Raw genomic sequence first — 18,397 nt, 5'->3', positions numbered from 1 at the left:
TCAGTAGCAGGTACACACAAAAATTAATTTCTGACCCACACCCCAGCCCCAGAAATATCACAGACTTGGACCAGAGTCCCTCCCGACACTTGCACTCTGAGCCCAGGGGACCCATGCATACCTTGAACAGAGCTTTCCCCACTAATTTAGGAGGCATGCTCCCACTCCGGACAGGCTATGCAGCTGGGGAACGCCTTGGCCTCGCAGGGCGGGCCCCAGGGCAATGCGACAGTGGCAGGCTCCCCACAGAAGTGTGGCTGCCTACAGGAGCTGTCTCCTGCGGCCCCAGCACCTCCCTCCGGGGCCCTCCCCACCATGGGTCAGGCAGCTGTCAGATGATAGGGCCTCATGCCATCAACAGCTCCCCCCGTGCCAACCGCCAAAACCACTCCCTGTTCCTCTGCAGAGCAGGGCGGGCAAGGATGGAGAGGCCAACAGAGGGGCAAACTGTCAGAGGAGGGTGGGGAAGAAAGAGCAAGGCCCAGCGCTGGGGGGTGTCTCCCCCAGGGATGTGAGGACAAGCCCAGACACAAGCATTGCTCAAAGTAGGGTCCTGAAAGAGCCCCTTCTGCCCTTCCCTGGGGTCTTTCCATTGTAGGAATCTGCCCCTTGACCTCTACCAAAAATGCATGGCAAGAGGAGCCCAGAGGGCTCAGCTGGCTTGGCCCACCTTCCAGGCTGCTCCTGAATCGAAGGCATTGAAATCACACAGAAGACTCTGACATTTTCAAAGGCTCCGTTCTCCCAAGAAGCCAAGCCTGCAAGACCCCAAGGTCTGATGACCCTGAGAGCCCACAAGTCCTTCTGCACCTTGGCCCTTAGTCCTTTTGCCCATTTCCCTTGGTCTTACCTTGGTGACTGCTCACCACCACGCCAGGCCTCCAAGAGTTCTCCCTCTCTGCCTTCCCCACCACCCACCCGGCAGCACAGAGGTCTGGCAAAGCGGTGGGCAAATGAGCTCCAGAGCCAGCCAAGCTGGAAACCAAAGCCAGACGGAGGCCCAGTGCAGAAGTACATGGGGCCTGTTCACCATCCCAGCCCCTCCTCCCCTGCTCGGCCACGGAGCTGAGTGACTCCAGCCCGCCCTTCTGGAAAGGAGGCAAGGGATGTTCCACCCAATGGGACAGGTACGGGACCTTCTCCCCTTCCCCATCCCCACACTTACGTCTTCCTCAAGACTTTTCCGTGTGTTTCCACCCCGGAAAGCTCCTTCTCCCTGGAGACAGAGAAAAGGCAATCAGAGCAAGGAGTCAAGGAAAGTATTCAAAAGGCACCGTGGTTTCTGACCTCCTGGGTCTGGCAGGGGTGGGAGGGTGAGGGGGCTGGCAGAAGGGCCTCGGAGGAACTTAGCTGTTTCTTTAGCATTTTTTTAAAAAATTTTATTTATTTGACAGAGAGAGACACAGCAAGAGAGGGAACTCAAGCGGGGGCAGTGGGAGAGGGAGAAGCAGGCTTCCTACTGAGCAGGGAGCCTGATGTGGGGCTCAATCCCAGGACCCTGGGATCATGACCTAAGCGGAAAGCAGACACTTAAGAACTGAGTCACCCAGGTGCCCCTGTTTAGCATTTCTTTGTCCACTAAAAGCCCCTCAGAGCTAACCAACCCTCTTCCCTGTGTCTCCTGACCACTTTCCCGGGAGATCTTCCTGTTCCCATTCTGCACGTGAGAACACTGAGGCACACACAAGCCCAGGACTTGCCAACAGTCGCACAATTAGAAGCTTGGCAGAGGCAGGATCTGAACGCAAGCCCTCTGACCGGAAGCCCACTACTGAGCCCGGGCCAAGGCCAGGAGATGTCCCTTGGCTGCCAGCCTCAGCTTCTCCACTGCAGGACCCGCCCACTCTCTTCCCTTCCTCCGCCACGCAGCCTGGAGGAAACGGGGAAACTGCCTGTCTTTCTGCTAAGTCAGAAAGATCTGTTTGGAAACATCTGCCCGGCTTTCTTGCACTCTGCATATTTGATAAAGAAACCCACATTAAACCACGGGCCTCTCCCACCTGCCTACTTCCCTAGCAATCCATTTCCGAACACACGAGTGAGGTCACATGCCTGGCTCCCAACGTGACCCACATCCTCATCACTCTCCCCCAAGTTCCTCAAATCGACTTCAAAAGGGTATCCCCAGACATCTGTGTTCACCTTCCCCCCATATCGCCCTTCTGCCTTTGGGCCTCCCCACGGTGGCCCAGGGTGTTCCCCGCCACCCAGCCCACCTGCTGTCACTCACCGTGTCGGCTACATTCTTCGGGGCACTCTCAGTGTTGATGGGCTGTGAACACAGGGAGAAACCAGTGTGAGGCCTCAGGGTGAAGAGCCACGGATTGGCTCTCTCCCCAGGGCTGGTGGCCGCATGGGCAGAATGCCTCCTGAAGCCGGCCCCATGGCATCAGCCCAAGGCTCAGACTTAACCTGGCTCACCCCAAGCTTGGGAGGCAGTTGGGAAAATGAAAAACAATCTTACTGGTACTAGAACCACCCAGCTCGGCAAACCTCACCAAGGCCTCTGACTCAGTGCTGACCCCTCAAAAAGGAACCCAGAGCAGGTAAAAGTCTCACCTGTACCTCTGGGCCAGACACCTTCACCCACACCGGCTCATTTATTCACGACAAGAACCCAGGGGGGTAGGTCCCACGAGCTCCCCTGAGCCCCACTTCACAGAAGAGGAGGTTAAAGGAGTGGTAAAGTCATCGACTACTCCTGATGACAATAGGATTTATACCCCATCCTGGGACTTCAGGCTCTTGGTGTGAAATCACCACAGCCCAGGACAAGGCCTGCCAGAGTCTTAACTTCTGTGGGCTTCCAAGGCCCCCCACCATAAGCCCTGGCCACGCGCAGACCCCAGTGCCCCAGAGCTTGGCCCCATCCAGACCTGTCCCCTAGATCCCCTTGCTTATTCGCCATCCGGCCCTCTGCTTGTGGGACGGCTCCCCTGCCCATGCTCTTTTCCGACGAGCTGTCGTCCCCCCACAAGGCCATTCCTGGACACCCAGCAAGAAGGACTTCCTCCCACCTTGGGACTCCAGTAAGCCCGCCCTTTGGGCGACGTATCTGGTCCTTAGGGTACAAATACTCTCATCGCGGCAATACGTCTCGTTCCCCAATACGGTTTGGTAAGTCTTATCCCACCTGCCTAAACAGATTCAAAGCAGCACTGTAGGAAGTTCCACGGTCATGTCCAGGGACTGGGGTGGATGTGTAGAGGCCACCAATAACCCCTGTGGACTGAGCCTGTCCCACGAGCCAGTGCCACCCCTTCCCAGCCAGGACCAACAGACGTGCTTTCTACTAATGGCATCCTGAGAAGCGGCCTCCTTGGACTCTCCCGTAACGGGAGAGAAACTTCCCCACTCCAGGTCCACTTCGTGCCTCCAGTCTCTGGGGCTCCATTACCAACCCAGTGAAGTGGTTCCAGGGTCCCCTGAGTCACACAGAAGGACAAGAGCTTGACCGTGAAGGTGAGGAAGCAAAGCCTTTGCCAAGATGAACAGGGACCAGCTCAGGAGCTGGTGACTCCGAATAGAAATGCCCACCCTAACCCCATTCCTGGTGAGCCCCTCACCCCTGAAGAAGACAGGGTAATGGACAGAAGGGCCTCTGAAAGGCTTTGCCATCAGGAAGGACAGCAGGGCCAAGATGGGCATGGAGGAAAAGAGCCAGTGGAGGTCAAGGTAGCAGTACTCTTTCAGGAAACAGCCTGGACTCCTTTCCCCCTAAAGCCTGGAGGATGGAGAGCTGAGGTCAAAACTGCTTTCCAAGGCAGCTTAGATAGTGGAGGAAGACAAAACCCGCGAACAGAGCAGGAGATGGGAAGGCAAGTCAGTGGGGCCCTCCCAACCCCCAGGTCAGCCCACCTGGAGCCTGAGGATGGCTCCGGAGAGGAAAAGATGCCACATTCCACCCTCTTGGAAGACCCCAGTCCTCCCCCAAGCCCCTCCTAGCCCCCATTCCCGAGCCACAGGCCACCGGGCAGGGACCTCTGACCCTAGGCTCGTGTCTTCTCTGGGCGGCTCTGGCCTCCAGGTGAGGAGGAGAACCAGGAGAGCAGATCCCAGGGGCCTTCTACATGCAGATTCTACACCGTAGGACTGTGATTTGAATCCAGATCTCTCAACCCCAAACCCCTCTCTCTTCACCAGCCTGCCTAGATGGGGGCGATCAGAAAGGACAGAAGTGGGGTGGGAAGGAGAAAGCAGAGACAAAGCACTGCCCCAGGCCCACGACAGGCCCTGAAGAGCCTCTCATCCTGCTCTGGGTGAAGCCTCCTAAGAGGCCCGGACTCTGGGCAGAACAGAACGTGAGCCAGCAGCCCCGAACAGCCCTCAGAATCACCTGGAGGGCTGTGGACACACAGGGGACGGGCCCTGCCAGGAGGGTCTAACCGAGTGGGACCTAAGAACGTGCCTTTCTCAAAGGTTTCCGGACCTGGGAATGACACTTAGAAAACCACGGGTCTAAGCGAACAGCGTTAGCGGTAACGTCCGGGGCCGAGTCCTAACTCACTCTGATTCCTGTCCTGTGTGACCCCAGGCAGGTCACTTTGTCCTCGGGGCCCCTCACCAGGCCTGCAGGGTGCTGTTTTGTGAGCACCAAATGGGACGGAACACATGAAGCACTTAGAGCGGGGCCTGTCCTTAGGAAGCTCTCGTTAATGTCAGCTGTCATTTCTCACCCACACCCTGCTACACGCTCCAGAGGCCCAGGCCGCCCCACCTTGACCCTCCTGCTCTGTCCGCCCCTCCCCAGTCTAGCACGACGCAAACCTGGGAGACGGGAGCCAATATTAGAAAACACAGGCCTCAGCCCAGCTGGAGAAACTTCCCTCCCAGCCAGCAGCCTTTGAACAGCAGCTCCCCTGCCCTCACCCCTTCCCTAGGCCAGCCCACAGATGCCTGCAACTTACTGGTCAAGGTGCTCCCTGGAAAGGCAAACATTTCCAAAAGCCCATCCAGAGTGACACGCGCCGTGTTTTCCCCGCAGTGCTTGCAGACAGGGCCCAGCGTGCTGGCCGAGCTCCCCACCCCTCTCCTCCCGCCCAGTCCTCCCAGGATGGAAGCCCTCCCTGCTTCCCTGCTTCCCAGCCACCGCCAGCTCTGGGGCTACTGGGAATGAAAAGGGCAAGAGGCAGGTTGCATGAGGGCAGGCTCTCCCCCGACGCTGCCCCCACCTTGCCCCAGGCCCCCGGCGATGCTGTAGGGAAGCTTCTAGAACACCCGAGCTGTGGGTCCAAAGCCAGAGCCAACGGTCAGAGAGCCCCACTCGGCCTGGGCTGTTACCCACCTTGGACACAACCACGCAAACATGTCCTTTGTCCCCGTGGCACGGTTTATTTTTCTCCTTAGAACTCCTCACTCTCTGGCACACGATGTATTTTGCTTCTTGATCTCACTTAGGGTCTTCCTTCCCTGCTAGCACGTAAGTGCCCACAGCCTCCAGAGCCTAGAACTCAGCCTCGCACACTGCAGGCACTCAGCAAATACCAGCTGAGTGAGCCGACCAGGAGAGCCCCTCACTCTCTTCCCCAACCCCCTGACCTCGCTCACCGCTGACCACGCAGCACCCCCGGCCCTTCTGGAGCAAAGGTCTCTAAGTTCCATCTTTGCTTGGATCTGGGCCAGGACACAGCCCATCCTTGCATACCACTCCTCAGAACACCGGCTCTGGGAAGAGCCATCTCCTCCCTCCCTGTTTCACAGATGCAGAAACTGAGGTACAGAGAGGCACGACGCCCCACCTCTCACAGTGGGGTCTGTGGCCAGACTGGGGTTGGCACCCAGGTAAAGGAGAGCCCCCTGCTGAGCTCACCTTCTGCCCCTCGCCTCCGTGCCTCGTCTGCTGGCCCGGTTAGCGGAATGCCTCCCTGCGGGCACTCCTCTTCCCTCCCCCTTAGGCTCGGCTGCAGAAGGATATGGCCCATGGAACCCAGACAGAGACAGCACCCCCACATCTAGACCAGGACACCTAAGCCCAGGACAAAGTCTTTGGCTTTTTTTTTTTAAGATTTTATGTACTTATTTGTGAGACAGCAAGAGGGAGAAAGCCAAGGAGCAGGCAGAGGGAGAGGGAGAAGCAGACTCCCCGCAGAGCAGGGAGCCAGAGACAAGGCTCGATCCCAGGACCCTGAGACCATGACCTGAGCTGAAGGCAGACTCTTACTCAACTGAGCCACCCAGGCATCCCGACAAAACCTCATTCTTCAGGACCCCAGGCCTTCCAAAGCGGAGGGCAGCCAACGCACAGCCCCACCAGGGGTCTTCCAGAATACTCTTGGCCCCCAGGCAGGACAACTCCAAGCAGGAGGCAGGGTTTGGACCTGGTGTCCCTTGATGGCCACACCTTGTGCTTCCCAGTTCACTCTGCTCTAGGGTCTCAAAACCAGGGACTGGGGTGAGGAGCTTCGGGCAGGAAAGTTCAGGAGGCGTTCACTCTCAGTTTGCTGGACGTGCATCCACACAACGCTGACAGCCAGGCCCCCTCAAGTGTCCCACCCTGCGTGCCTCCCCTGCCTGGCCTCTTCCTGCCCAGCTTTGGGGGTGGGGGGGTACCTTTTCATAACAGCAATGTGCTAACAATCACAGTTCCCAAAGTGCTAATGATCTGGGTACAATACCAAGTTCTTTACTTCCACGATCATAGGTCCTCGGAACCGCCCAGGGGAGGTAAGCATGACCCCACTTTGCAGTTGAGATGAAAGGCCCAAGAGGTTCAGTAACTTGCCCAACATTGCACAGCTGGTCTTTGACCTGGCCTCGCTCCATACTGGGTTCATTCTCCTCTCCCTGACGAAGACCCTCACTCACTAAAAGTTCCTCTCGGTCAACAGCCCTCCCACCGGGAGCAAGCTCTCTGTGACTTGGAGTGGAACCTTCTCGGGTCCTCGGGAGGAAGAGACTCCTTCAGTCCACTGCCATAGGAAGAGGAGGAAGTGGACGGCAGTAGGAGACACTGAGATCAGACATCAGCGAGAACTTCCTGAATGTGAGGGGTTGTGAACCACAGGGCGGATAAGGGAAACTGCACATCCTTTGCTTAAGTTTTTTTTTTGTTTTTTTCCAAAAAAAGACATGCACGCCCCCTCCATGCATGCATACCCATCCCTAACCGTGTGGGCTCAAGGGGCTGGGTGGCTGGGAAGATGCCCAGAGGTTCGTGCATATGACACGTTGGTGGCCTTCAGGGAGGGTGGGCTGGGAAAAAATGTATCTGTGGGCTGCTGCTGTGGAGGACGGAAAAGGCAAGGGCCATGGCGGGGGGAGGGGTAGATACCCAAGCCCAGGCTAGGGGGAGGGGTCTGGCGCAGAATGCAGACTCAGCCTCCGGAGGAACATTCTGTCCAGAAATTCCTCACACCCTCCTCCCTTCCACCCCTCCCGTCCTCCCCAATCTTGCCCCCTGGGAGGCCTGGAATCCAGGCAGTTTTTCAGGCCAAAAAAGACCCCATGACATCACATCTCCTGCCAAGGCAACCCACTGTGAGCTCACAGGCGGCGCTGCCCGTCAGGACGGGAAGGGAGCCAGTGGGAGCCAGCAGGTAGGGCTGCGGGGGGCGGGAGCGTCCTCAGCCTGGGGACCCACAGCAGGTTATCTGAGGCTCACTTGCTCCACAAATAGAACCCTAAGCAGATGAAGGGAGGGACTGGAAGCAAAAGGGAAGAGCAGGGATGCACCATTTACTGGGCACTTAGAGGGGGCATGGCAAGGCTGGCACCTGACAGACCCCCCCAGTCCGCCCAGCGGGAGCGGGACCACAAGGGTAAAACATCCCAACATCCCGCAGCAGCTGGGGCCTCTCATGGAGCTCTTCGAACCCCTTTGAGCAGATGCAGAAACCAAGTGTCCAGGTCTGCACCTCCAAGCCTGTGTCTGCCCCCTGCTTACCACCCACCCCCTGCCCCGTATTAATTACCACCATCCTGGGAAAGGGGGGAGCTCCTGGGGGTGGGCCTCGACACTGAGGGCGGGAGGCTGGAGAGAGGGTGCGGAACTGGTAGGGCTAGGCCCTGCCAGGCTGGGAAGGAGGCCGATGGCCTGGTTCCCCATGAAGTCCCTTCAGGGGCTCCATCCTCTCTTGGGCAGGCCTAGGCCACCAGAGAAAAAGAACAGGCAGGGTGTGATGGAATGAAATGTGATGCCTGATTTTCCCTGCCCCCCACCCAGGGAGGGGCCTGGGCAAGCCCACTCCTGTCCTCAGGCCGGCCCCAGCTCACCCGGAGGGACCAGGCCCAGGGTTCCTGGCAGAGAGAGGGCAACAGCAGGGGCGGCATGCGCTCACTCCGCCAGGTCACGGGGGAGTACTCCTCCACCCCTCCTTCCCCGCATCGGATGCTGTTTTCCCCTCAGCCAGGGCCCTGGGGGTCCAGGCGTCCCCAGGCCCTTCCTCTGTGCCCCTCTGGCCACCATTGGCCATGCTCTCTCTCTACTCCAGCTGAGCGCCTGTGCCCAGCACTCCTCCCACAGCCCCTCCCCACCGAGCCACACCCCACAGCTGGCAGCAGACTCTCAGATCCCGCTCTGGGTCGCTTCCCCACTCAAGGACCCATCCTGGCCCTACTGCTTGGCTCATCAAGTTCAAGTTCCCCTGCCTGGCTTGCGGACTCCTCCCTTATCGGGCCCTTCCCCACACATGCCATGTTTGCTGTTTCCATTCCTGCACTCATCCCAGCCAGGGCCACCAACCAAAATGACACAGAACTCCCTGGTCCCCACTAGCCCCCCAGCAAGGGCAGACGGGCCAAAAATATTTACCCTGGATTTGCCCCGGCTCCCAACAGGCTCAGTAACTCATACCAGGGCCCTGCCCCCTCTCTGTTTCAGCTCTCCCTCCTCCTCCCCTCCTCTCTTCCATTTGCTCAAACCTTAAACTAGACCTGGAACAAGAGACAGACTTCCTCAACTACCACAGCACAGACTGATTGCTTCCTTCCCAGGCCCCCAAGGCCACCTTTGGTCAGAAGCCCCCATACAGGCACTAATTGTTTTCCATCTGACACTCCTCTCTTTCTCCCCCACTGAACAAGGCTCTCAAAGGCTTCTCTTCACCTGACTTGGGTCTCTCCTAATGGAGATCCCCGGATGGTGGTCAGCACATTCATGGATGCCTTGACCTCCAGGAACCATGTCCTTTCACAGCCCGGTCTATGGGCGGGACTTCCACCAGTCCCCCCAAAGAGAAGGAACTCGCCAGGAACACTCGCCTTATACCGAGTACGTGTCGGTGAGTATGGGTTCCAGCAACAGACAGCGACTCCCCACCCCACGACAGGAGAAAGCTCTTCTTTACATCTAAGTCTCCTCCTCTTTGTAAGAACCTCCACTTACCAGGTTCTACTCCAGGGAGCAACAGCAAATCTCCCCTTGCCCACTTTCTCACTCCCATTCTGCATCTGCTCCCTATTTCCCCTCTCCAAACCGCATAGCCCTGTTGCACAAATGCAGATCTTCAGCTTCCCTCGCCACTCTGAGAATCTTCTTTGGAACGTAATGCCCAGTTTTCTCTCTCCTTTGAAAACCAAGACTCTATCGGGCTCATCTCTCCTAACATTGCTCCGTTTTCTAGAATCCTCCCAAGATGGCCTCTCGTGACATTTGTGGCGAGAAGATGAAATATCATCAGAGCCTAGAGTTCAAACCAAGAAGATGAAATATCATCAGAGCCTAGAGTTCAATGACTGCTAGTCATTCTCCTTAATGGAGGGCAAGATGGCATCGTCGAGGCTGAGGGCTCTGCCCACTTGTCCAGAACATCACATCCTCCTCCTCGTCCGTGAAGCACCGTGGTGCCTTCTTGCCTCACATCTGGCACTTGAGAACCTTGGGAAAGTCATCTCAAAATCTGAAGACCACCACCTTACACCCAGGAGGATGGCTGCTCGCAAGAAAATAGCATTATTCACAACACCTAAAACCCAGAAGTAGCTCAAATGTCCACTCACAGATGAACAGGTAAGTAAATTGTGGCACAGACAGACAACGGAATATTATTCAGCCTTGGAAAGGAAGGACATTCTGATACACATCACAACACAGGAAGGCTTGAGGACATCAGTGCTAAGTGAAATAAGCCCTTCACAAAAGGACACATATGAGTTCACTCACTTGAGGTACTTAAGTGGCCAAATTCATAGAGATACAAAGAGAATGGTGGTAAGCAGGGATTAGGGAAAGGGAGGGCAGAGTTCTTGCTAAATGAGTAGACTTGTCTCTCTCCGCCTGCCTCTCTGCCTACTTGTGATAAATAAAATCTTAAAAAAAAAAAAAAAGATATTAAATGGGTAGACTTTTGTTGAGCAAGATGACAAGAGTTCTGGAGATGGATGGGTAACATTTGCACAAGGGCAGGAACGAACTTAATACCATGACTATACACTTGAAAACAGTTAAGGTAATTAATTCTATGTTCTAGTATTTACCACAATAAAAAAAAATCTAAAGTCAAAAGAATTTTTCAGAGCCTCCTTTTCACCTGAAACAGAGCAGGACTAGAGCAAATGGTGTGTAAAGTCCTCTCATTCCTATGGCTCTACGCCAACCCCAACCCCACCCGCCTCCTAGAAGCCGCACTGTGGCAGAAAGGAACTTTGCAGCCCCAGCATTGACACAGCAGTAGGCACAAGGCAGCTGCTCAGGAAATGTTTGTGGGCAGGACAGACGGACAGAAAGATGAAGAGACAGACGTTCCTCTAAATCCCAGGCCCTGAGCTAGCTAGGTGCACTTGTGGTTGGCGCTGTTACAAAATCCCAATCCGTGAAACTGATATGACATTGTGTATCAACTCTACTTTAAACAAATGGAGGGAGAGAGGGAAGGAGAAAGGAAAGGAAAGGAAAAGAAATCTCAGAAAAGTCCACCTGGCTGTCATCAGTATTTATATCAGCAGCAAGCATCCAGGAGGTTCTGGGGAGAAAGCAGAACCAGGAATCTAAAAGCCTCTTCCTGACCCAGCACCCCATTACCCAACCCCCCAACTCCCGTGGGACCATGAACAGGTGACCTCGTCTTTCTGAGCCCCACATTGTTCCTCGGCCTACCCAGGTAGCTCTGACAACATGCCCTGACTTCCACAGAATCCACCGTGGGGTCCCCGTGGCCTGATGTCCCGGGAAGGGCTTTGAGAACCACAGGTGTCGTGCAAGTGAATGACGTCTGCCATGATTGATGGTCAAGCAGGCGGACGGCAGTGCTGGGCCACTGAGTCAAAATCCCACACCCCCTTCAAATAGCTCTGTGGCCCCCTCAGTTCCTCATCTGTAACACTGGGATAATCCCACAGCATCTCTCTTGTTGTGTTGTCATGAAGAATAAATGAGTTTATTTTTGCAAAGCTTTCAGAACAATGTCTGGCAGAAAGTTCCATATAGGGTGACCATCTCACCATTGCTCTGATGGCTATTACGGGAGAATCCAGCCTGGCATTCCCACTGTCCCATTCATCTCTTCCCTCCTGTCCCAACAGACTCCCCACCCCACCTTCAATTCATTCTGAGCACCTGCTAAGGGGCTGCTCTGGGTGAGGTGAGGCATTGCACTCCCATCTGTCCCCAGCGCACGTCTCCTGGGTGCCAGGCTCTGTGTGCAGGAGGGCCCACCATCCGGCCAACCTTGGCGGCCACTCCACTTGGCTATCACCCTCGGGAAATTCCTTTTGACTCTTTATTTTTCAGAAGTGGAGAAAAGCTGCTTCAGCAATTTCCAAGGACCAGGAGTGTCCGTGCCAAACAAGCCCTCTCACCTCTCCATCCTGCCCCCACCAGGGGACCCCACAGGAGGGAGGTGACCCTAGGACCCTCTACCCAAGGCCTTGGGCAACATCTGTTGAGTAAGATGAAAACACGGGTTGAAGATTAAGCCACTTTGCCCCGGCTGGCCTGGCACAGGCTGGAGAATGTATCCAGCAGACCCACAGCAGGCAGAAATCCTGTGCCCAGGACAAGGGCTCCTGATCTGAGTGGGGGTAAGATCGAAGCGAGACAGGTAAGATGGCCAGAGGGAGATCTGTGCCCTCTCTGAGACCTGGAGAAACCACAGCAGACACACACGCTGCGAGGCACGAGGGAAGGGGGCAGGGAGACCACAGACCAGCTCTGCCAGGGCTGCAGGGGAGGCAGCAAATGGAAAAGGAAGGAAAAATACAACCCGCCCTTTCCTCCCTCTTGTGAACCTGCTCAAAGCACTTGCCTAGCCTGCCTTGAGGAAACAGGTGCTGAGTGCTCTCTGGGGGAAGCCAAACTTTCTCCCGGTTTCCCCTGGGCCACTTTCCCACTCCCTGGGACGACAGCAGAGCGTCCTTCTGGAGCCCAGCACCCTTCCCCAGGAACAGAGAGACCCCTGCCCACGGGCAAGCCAGGGAACAGCAGCCCTACTTGCTGAGCCCCTACCCGCACAGGGCATCCAGCTGAAGCCTTTCTTCCAGCCACTCGGTGAATGCGCGCTGAGTCGGTGAACACCTACTACGTGGCGAGTGGTGGGGATACAGCAGTGAACTTGATAGATATGAATCCCTTGTCCACACAGGCTGCTGTGCTGGGAGGAGGGGAGCCCTAGAAGTGAGATGCACCATGTCCCCAGTGGTGAGACGGTGGAGGGACTAGGAAAGCAGGCACGGGAGACGGAGTTGCTGGGGAGAAGGGACATCTCCCACATGTGTGAACACCTGAGGGAGGGAAAGAGCCTCGAGGGGGACTCGGGGGTAGAGCCTCCCAGCCAGAAGGCACACGAGGGACAACAGTCCGGGAGCAGGATCGTGCCTGCTGTGTTCAAGAGCAAGAAAACCAGGTATCTAACGCAGAGTGAGGGAAGGAGAGAGTTTCTAGAAGGAGATGTCAGAGAGGAAAGCCATCCTGCAGGGTTGTACATGCCAATGCAAGATGCTGGACTTTTACCCCAAATCAGGTGGGCAGCTCCTGGAGGGCCCTGAATACAGATTAATTAAATACACTCACGGGGCTCCTGGGTGGCTCAGTAGGGTAAGCGTCTGCCTTCGGCTCAGATCATGATCCCAGAGTCCTGGGACTGAGCCCCGCATTAGGCTCCCTGCTCGGCGGGGGGCCTTTTTCTCCCTCTCCAGAGCCGCTGCCTCCCTACTTGTTGTGTGCTTTCATGTGCACACTCTCTCAAATAAATAAAATCCTTTTAAAAAAAAAAATTCACTCATTTGCTCCTTTTATTCTCCCTAAAAACCCTACAGGGCAGCGGCTATTACCAACTCCCAATCTGTAGAGGGGAAACTGAGGTCCAGAGAGGTTAAGCATTGTGTCCAAGGTCACAGAGCGGAGACTGAGAAGCCAGGATCCAAAGGGAAGGAGTCTAACCCCCTCACACTCTTGACCATGCCGGGGCGGGGTGCAGGGTGGGGGGAGCCTCAGGGAGCACAATCTGTTACGTCAACCACTCCATCACCACGTGGCCGACCCAGCCTCCTGGAATGTTAGAGCCCCCCTCCTCACAGGTGGGACAGGACACAGGGATGGGAAGAACCTTCTGGTATCTAACTGCAATCCTTCTGGCCCGAATGCCAACCTCTTCCCTTTTGTTCCAACCCCTGACCCTTCCTCACATAAACAAGCTCTGAGTGGCCAGGAATCTGGCTTCTGCCTGCAGATCCCTAAGCCCCAGACCCCCCAGCTACCCTGAACCAGCCAAGGACATTCTGTTCTCAGGGGCGAGGTGGCAGTTGAGTGGAAATGATGAGACTTATACTCTCTGCTTCCTCCATTCCCTCCCCATCCACCCGCTACGGTGACCCTCTACAACCCCAGAGCGACTTCTTGCTGGTGGTTGCAAACCAGGCCTTGCACTGGCCTCCCCCTACCCCCCTACCCCCTGCTGTTGTCAGATGACCTGTGACCAGGCTCTGTGCGAAGAACACTCCACATCTGGAGAGGCATGGCTGGGCAGAGCTGAGGCCCAGAAGGGTCTGAGCCCCATGAGACCGGGGAGGCAGGGCCTCCGAGAGGAAGAGAAATAGCTTGGCGGGGCCCGGCCAGGGCTGCAGAGAACAGGCACCCGGCCATGGGCCCAAGGCGGCCAGGGCTGCAGAGGACACGGACGCGGCCATGGGCCCGAAGCGTCTGAGCGTCCGAGACCCGAGCGTAGAGTCCCCCTACAAACCTTACTTCACCCCATCCATGACCCTCCATGGAGGGGACACTTCCAGCACCAAGAAGGCCTTGGGAGCATCAGGAGCAAGCACTCCCCTTGACAGGAAGGGAAGCTGGGGTCCAGAAAGAGGATGGGCTCGACCATTGTCACTGAGTAAGTGGGTGTCCGAGGGAAAGGAGGGACCAGGGGTCCTGACAGTGTCCAGGCTGAGTGGACGCACAGACGCCTGAAAGTGCCAGGACACCCTGGTCCCCTCCCCAATGGCCACCCACACTGGTGTCACCAGAGGCTCCTCTGTATCAATAAACAGGATTGTATCCATAGGGGCCCTCTGTCCTGTGTGCCCCCACACACACACGCAAACACACATACATGCAGAGCCCTCTGCTCCAGCCTTCAGGGCCCTGCCCACCTCCAGCACCGGGCTGGGGAGGAGGGGCGCTGGGGACGCCTGAGAGCAACGGGAGGAGAAGCTCCCAGTGTTCCAGATCAGCCCAGCTGGGGTCCGTCTGGAACGAGCCCCTCTCCCCACAGCCCACAACTCATAGGAGACCCGTCCCTGTCCACACTCTTCTGGAAGACTGACAGGGGAGGCTGGGCTGGGAGACACGGAGACAGAACAGAAAAGCAGAGTCAGCCAAGGAGCTTGGAGGCGGATTGGGCCACCTGAATGCGAGCCACTGCCCAGGCGGGGGAGCTCTGTGGGTCAGGTCATCCACTCTCCTCCCTCCGGCTGAAGGGTACCTAACCCGAGACCCGGCAGGTAGAAGAAGGTGCCGTCCCCTGGTCCCAGAAGCCCCAGAACAACAGGCACCTGGCCTGGCCCAGAGGCATGCGAGATGCCCTTTTATGGGTTTTTCCAAGGACTTTGGTCTCAAATGGAACTAAGAGGGCCTGCATCTCGTCAGAAGGGACCTCATGACTCATTTCCTCCCAGTCCAGCTTCGGTCTGGGGAAGTGTCCCCCTCCTCCTCCTTACCTAATGGCCCAGAACCCTCTGGGGCCAGCAGCATGCTTAGGCCTAAAGGCAGCTGTAACAGAGGAGCTGAAGAAAGAGGGGAGAGAGCCCAGCAGGGTAGGGAAGGGACTGTCACTCACCACCAGTTCACGGCTGGATGGAGGGATGCAGGGGGCAGCCACCTGTGGGAGGAACAGAGAAAGGGCAAGGTTAGTATCTTTCATCCACACAGAAAACCAGGGCCTCCTGAGGCCATTCCACGGCCCCACCTCCATGCCAGACACCCCTTCCCTCAGCTTAACACACTGACCATCTCCGGCTTGAGAGGTCACTAGAAGATGCTGCGGCCATGTGGTAGATCCCTCAGGCAATCACACTGGGGAGAGAGGGAGTGGCAGAAGGCAAAAATGAAATGTACATCATGATTTTTTTTTTCAAGATTTTATTTATTTATTTCAGCAAGAGCGAGCGTGTGTGTGCACGTTCAGGGTGGGGAGGGGCAGGAGAGGGAGAGATTCTCAAGCAGACTCCACGCTAAGTGCAGAGCCCGATGTGGGACTCGATCTCACAACCCCGAGATCATGACCTGTGCTGAAACCAAGAGTCGGAAGCTTAAAATGACAGAGCCTTCCAAACGCCCCGTATATCATACAATTTTTAAATTCTGTAGAAAAATAGGCAGAACACTGGAGGTCAGTGCACCAGGATTTTTAGTAGCAGTGGGTTCAGGTCATAAGAAGAAGGTTTTTTTTTTTTTCTTTGTTCTATGTTCTAAATGTTCTACAATATACTAAGGTTTGTTTTATATTTTTAAAAAACATGTTTAAGAGCTTTAAGAAAGGAGGTTCTCCCCAATGCCAAGGCATCTCACCCAAAGCTGCAGACAGAGTCTGGGGTCCCCACAGCTTGAGGGAAGCAGGTTGGTGAAAGGCCCTGCCAGTTCTTCTGAAGAAAGCCTTGAGGGGTGAGAGCACCCTTTATGGGCGAGATTTTATTCTTAACACCATCTTCATCTTCCTCTCAGATGGAGGGTGGGGACCGGCACGTGGGCCTCCAGACAGACGGAGGGGAGAGGGAGGGCTGCATTGCCCCCTCCCCTGAGATAACACCTCCATCCTGGCCAGGCAGCCAAACCACTACCCTGACAATTAGCAGGGCCCTTTATCAGAGACTCAGTGTGTTCTTTTTTTCCAGCTGGGACACGTTTTTCTTGGAGCTCATACCTTAATCTTGGCTCCAATTCCCAACCCAAGGGGCCCACAGAGGGGACTGGGGGGAGGCTCTCCCTCAGGCATAAGTGGGTCTGGGCACAAGCCCCTGATTGCCAAAGACGGGGCTGCTGCCTCTTCAAACAGTGGGCAACCCCAGCTCCGGCCACCAGCCCAGCGGAGCAGCGATGGTGATAGCCTCCAGGCTCGGCTAGAGCTGGCTCCCCACAAGAAGCCACCCTTAGCCGGGCCCCCCTCCGCCTGATGCAGCTCCATCCTCCATCCAGCCCGAGGGATCCCCAGGCTTGACACACCAGCCCAGAGGGGGCAAGGCTCATGTGACAGTGTGCCCTGAGCTCTAGAAGAGGCGGAGAAGCTGGGAGTTCAGCATCCCTGGGTTCTCGACCCAGTCCAGCTACAGGCTTCCTGCCCAACTCATTCTCCAGCAAAGAAGCCTGAGCTGAGTCTCCATGTCTATCGCCCTGTGCTCACCGTTACCCCGAGACTGAGAGACTCACATGTGGGGCCAAAGGAAAGGAACAATTGCTACGCTCATTAGATACGGACTGTAGGAGCGACAGGCATTATTATCAATGCTTGACCCATATTAACTCATTTGATCTTTTCAAACATCCAATAAGGTAGGTACTAGTCCATCTTTGGCTAAGGATACACAAGAGGTTACACAACTCGCCCAAGGTCACAGAGCTGATAAGCGGTGAAGATTTATTCTGAGTCCCAAAATGAAATATGAAGGGAAACTCTTCCCCTGTGTTCAAGAGAAAGAAGAAACAGGGGGCCAAATGCTCTCCCAAGTTCAGGGTTCTTGATACACACAAGCATGGAGCCATCAGTGAGTGTTTTAGAAGTTTCTGGGGGAGACAGAGTCCAGGACGGGGTGGAGGATCCCAGGAGAACAGACTGGGAAGGAAGGAAAGGTCCCAGAGGTGGCTGTGGCTGGCGGGCCAGACAAGGTCTCAGCCATGGGGGACACAACTGCCCCCCCCCCGGCACCTGTGGGGCAGGAGTTCTGCATCCAACCATGGCCTCTTCCCGTGCCCTACTGCCCCTAACCCCATTCACAGGTTGTAGGTTTCAACCTCATGGGGCCAGGTTCCCAGTGTCTCCTCTCCCACCACTCTGTCATGTAGGGGTCCCTCGGGCACTGGGTGGGAGCCAGTGCAGAGCACTCTGCTCTGCTCCTTCCTCCGGAGCTGGAGCTGGAGCTGGAGCTGGCGCTGGCGCTGGGGCTCGGGTGAGGCTGGGAACCTGCAGGAGGGACGCTACGGGCTCCGGCCTCAGCCTCCAGACCTGAGCAAGTCCTGTCCATAGCCATTGTCTCCCACGCCGTTACATGAGGGGTTTCTAGTCTCCCTTCTGGGTCTGGGGACTTAGGGAGTCAGGGGAGGTTACAGATCCATTTAAAGTGGGGATGGAACGGACAGTGTCCTCTGAAACAGGGGGAGGGCCTCTCTCCCAGAACCACCTTAAGGCAGTGGTGGAAAGAAGGAGGGTCCAGGTGTCCCGACCCCAGATCCCTTTCCTGTTTCCCCTGAGGCAGCACCACCCCTAAGGACTGAGCTCTGCAGCAAAGCGGTGGACCCCCAGCTGGAAGGCCTGATGTCCGGGTGCCCCTCGTGGTCTTCTGCCCCCCAGCATCTCCTCCACCCGCCACCCACAGCTGTGCATTCCAGGCCAGCCGGCCAGCCAGCCCACTAACTTTGTTGTGTGTTTCAATGTTTCTTGTCTCTCTCTCTCTCTCTCTTTTTTTTTTTTTTTTTTTTGTAAGCAGAGAAATGTTTCCTTAAAAGGCTCTCTCCTTCCCTCCGGCACCCTGGCCCCTGGCCACCCTCTCAGGAGCCTGGAATGTGCCAGGGAGAGCCAGGGCCCCCTGCCACTCTGTGGCCTGTGCCCTCCGGCCCCACACCCCTGGTGTCAGCGGTGACCACGCCCTCTGCCCTGTAGGGACCTGAGCTAGGAATCCTCTCTCTGCAGAGGGGGCAGACTCTGGGACATCCACAGGAGCTCGGGGTCCCAGCCATGTCATAGTCTCGCTTCCCAGCCACTGGCAGGGATTCCTGGGCTTTGGCCCAGGAGGTCAGCCTTAGGTAAGCCTCCTCCCCCAGTAC

General features: G+C 56.4%; 1 protein-coding gene across 9 annotated transcripts in view; it reads right to left on the bottom strand.

Moving 5' to 3' along the window:
* Nucleotides 1–18,397, bottom strand: part of TNS1 (tensin 1) — a 179,698-nt gene that overhangs the window by 95,300 nt on the left and 66,001 nt on the right. For 8 of the 9 annotated variants that reach the window (XM_059168079.1, XM_059168078.1, XM_059168077.1 and 5 more), the window contains 3 exons: nucleotides 15,201–15,242; nucleotides 2,231–2,272; nucleotides 1,166–1,216 (listed from right to left, as the gene is read on the bottom strand). Coding sequence is in view for 1 of the 9 variants with exons in the window: in XM_059168084.1 (XP_059024067.1) it covers nucleotides 122–157 (36 nt within the window). In the remaining 8 variants the exon portion in view is untranslated. Of the gene's footprint in view, nucleotides 1–121; nucleotides 253–1,165; nucleotides 1,217–2,230; nucleotides 2,273–15,200; nucleotides 15,243–18,397 lie in introns of those variants that run through there. The other variant, XM_059168084.1, reaches the window with a different exon arrangement.

Source organism: Mustela lutreola, chromosome 3, assembly GCF_030435805.1.
Source record: "Mustela lutreola isolate mMusLut2 chromosome 3, mMusLut2.pri, whole genome shotgun sequence".
NCBI classification, from domain to species: domain Eukaryota; kingdom Metazoa; phylum Chordata; class Mammalia; order Carnivora; family Mustelidae; genus Mustela; species Mustela lutreola.
This window is presented reverse-complemented; position numbering and strand designations above follow the sequence as displayed.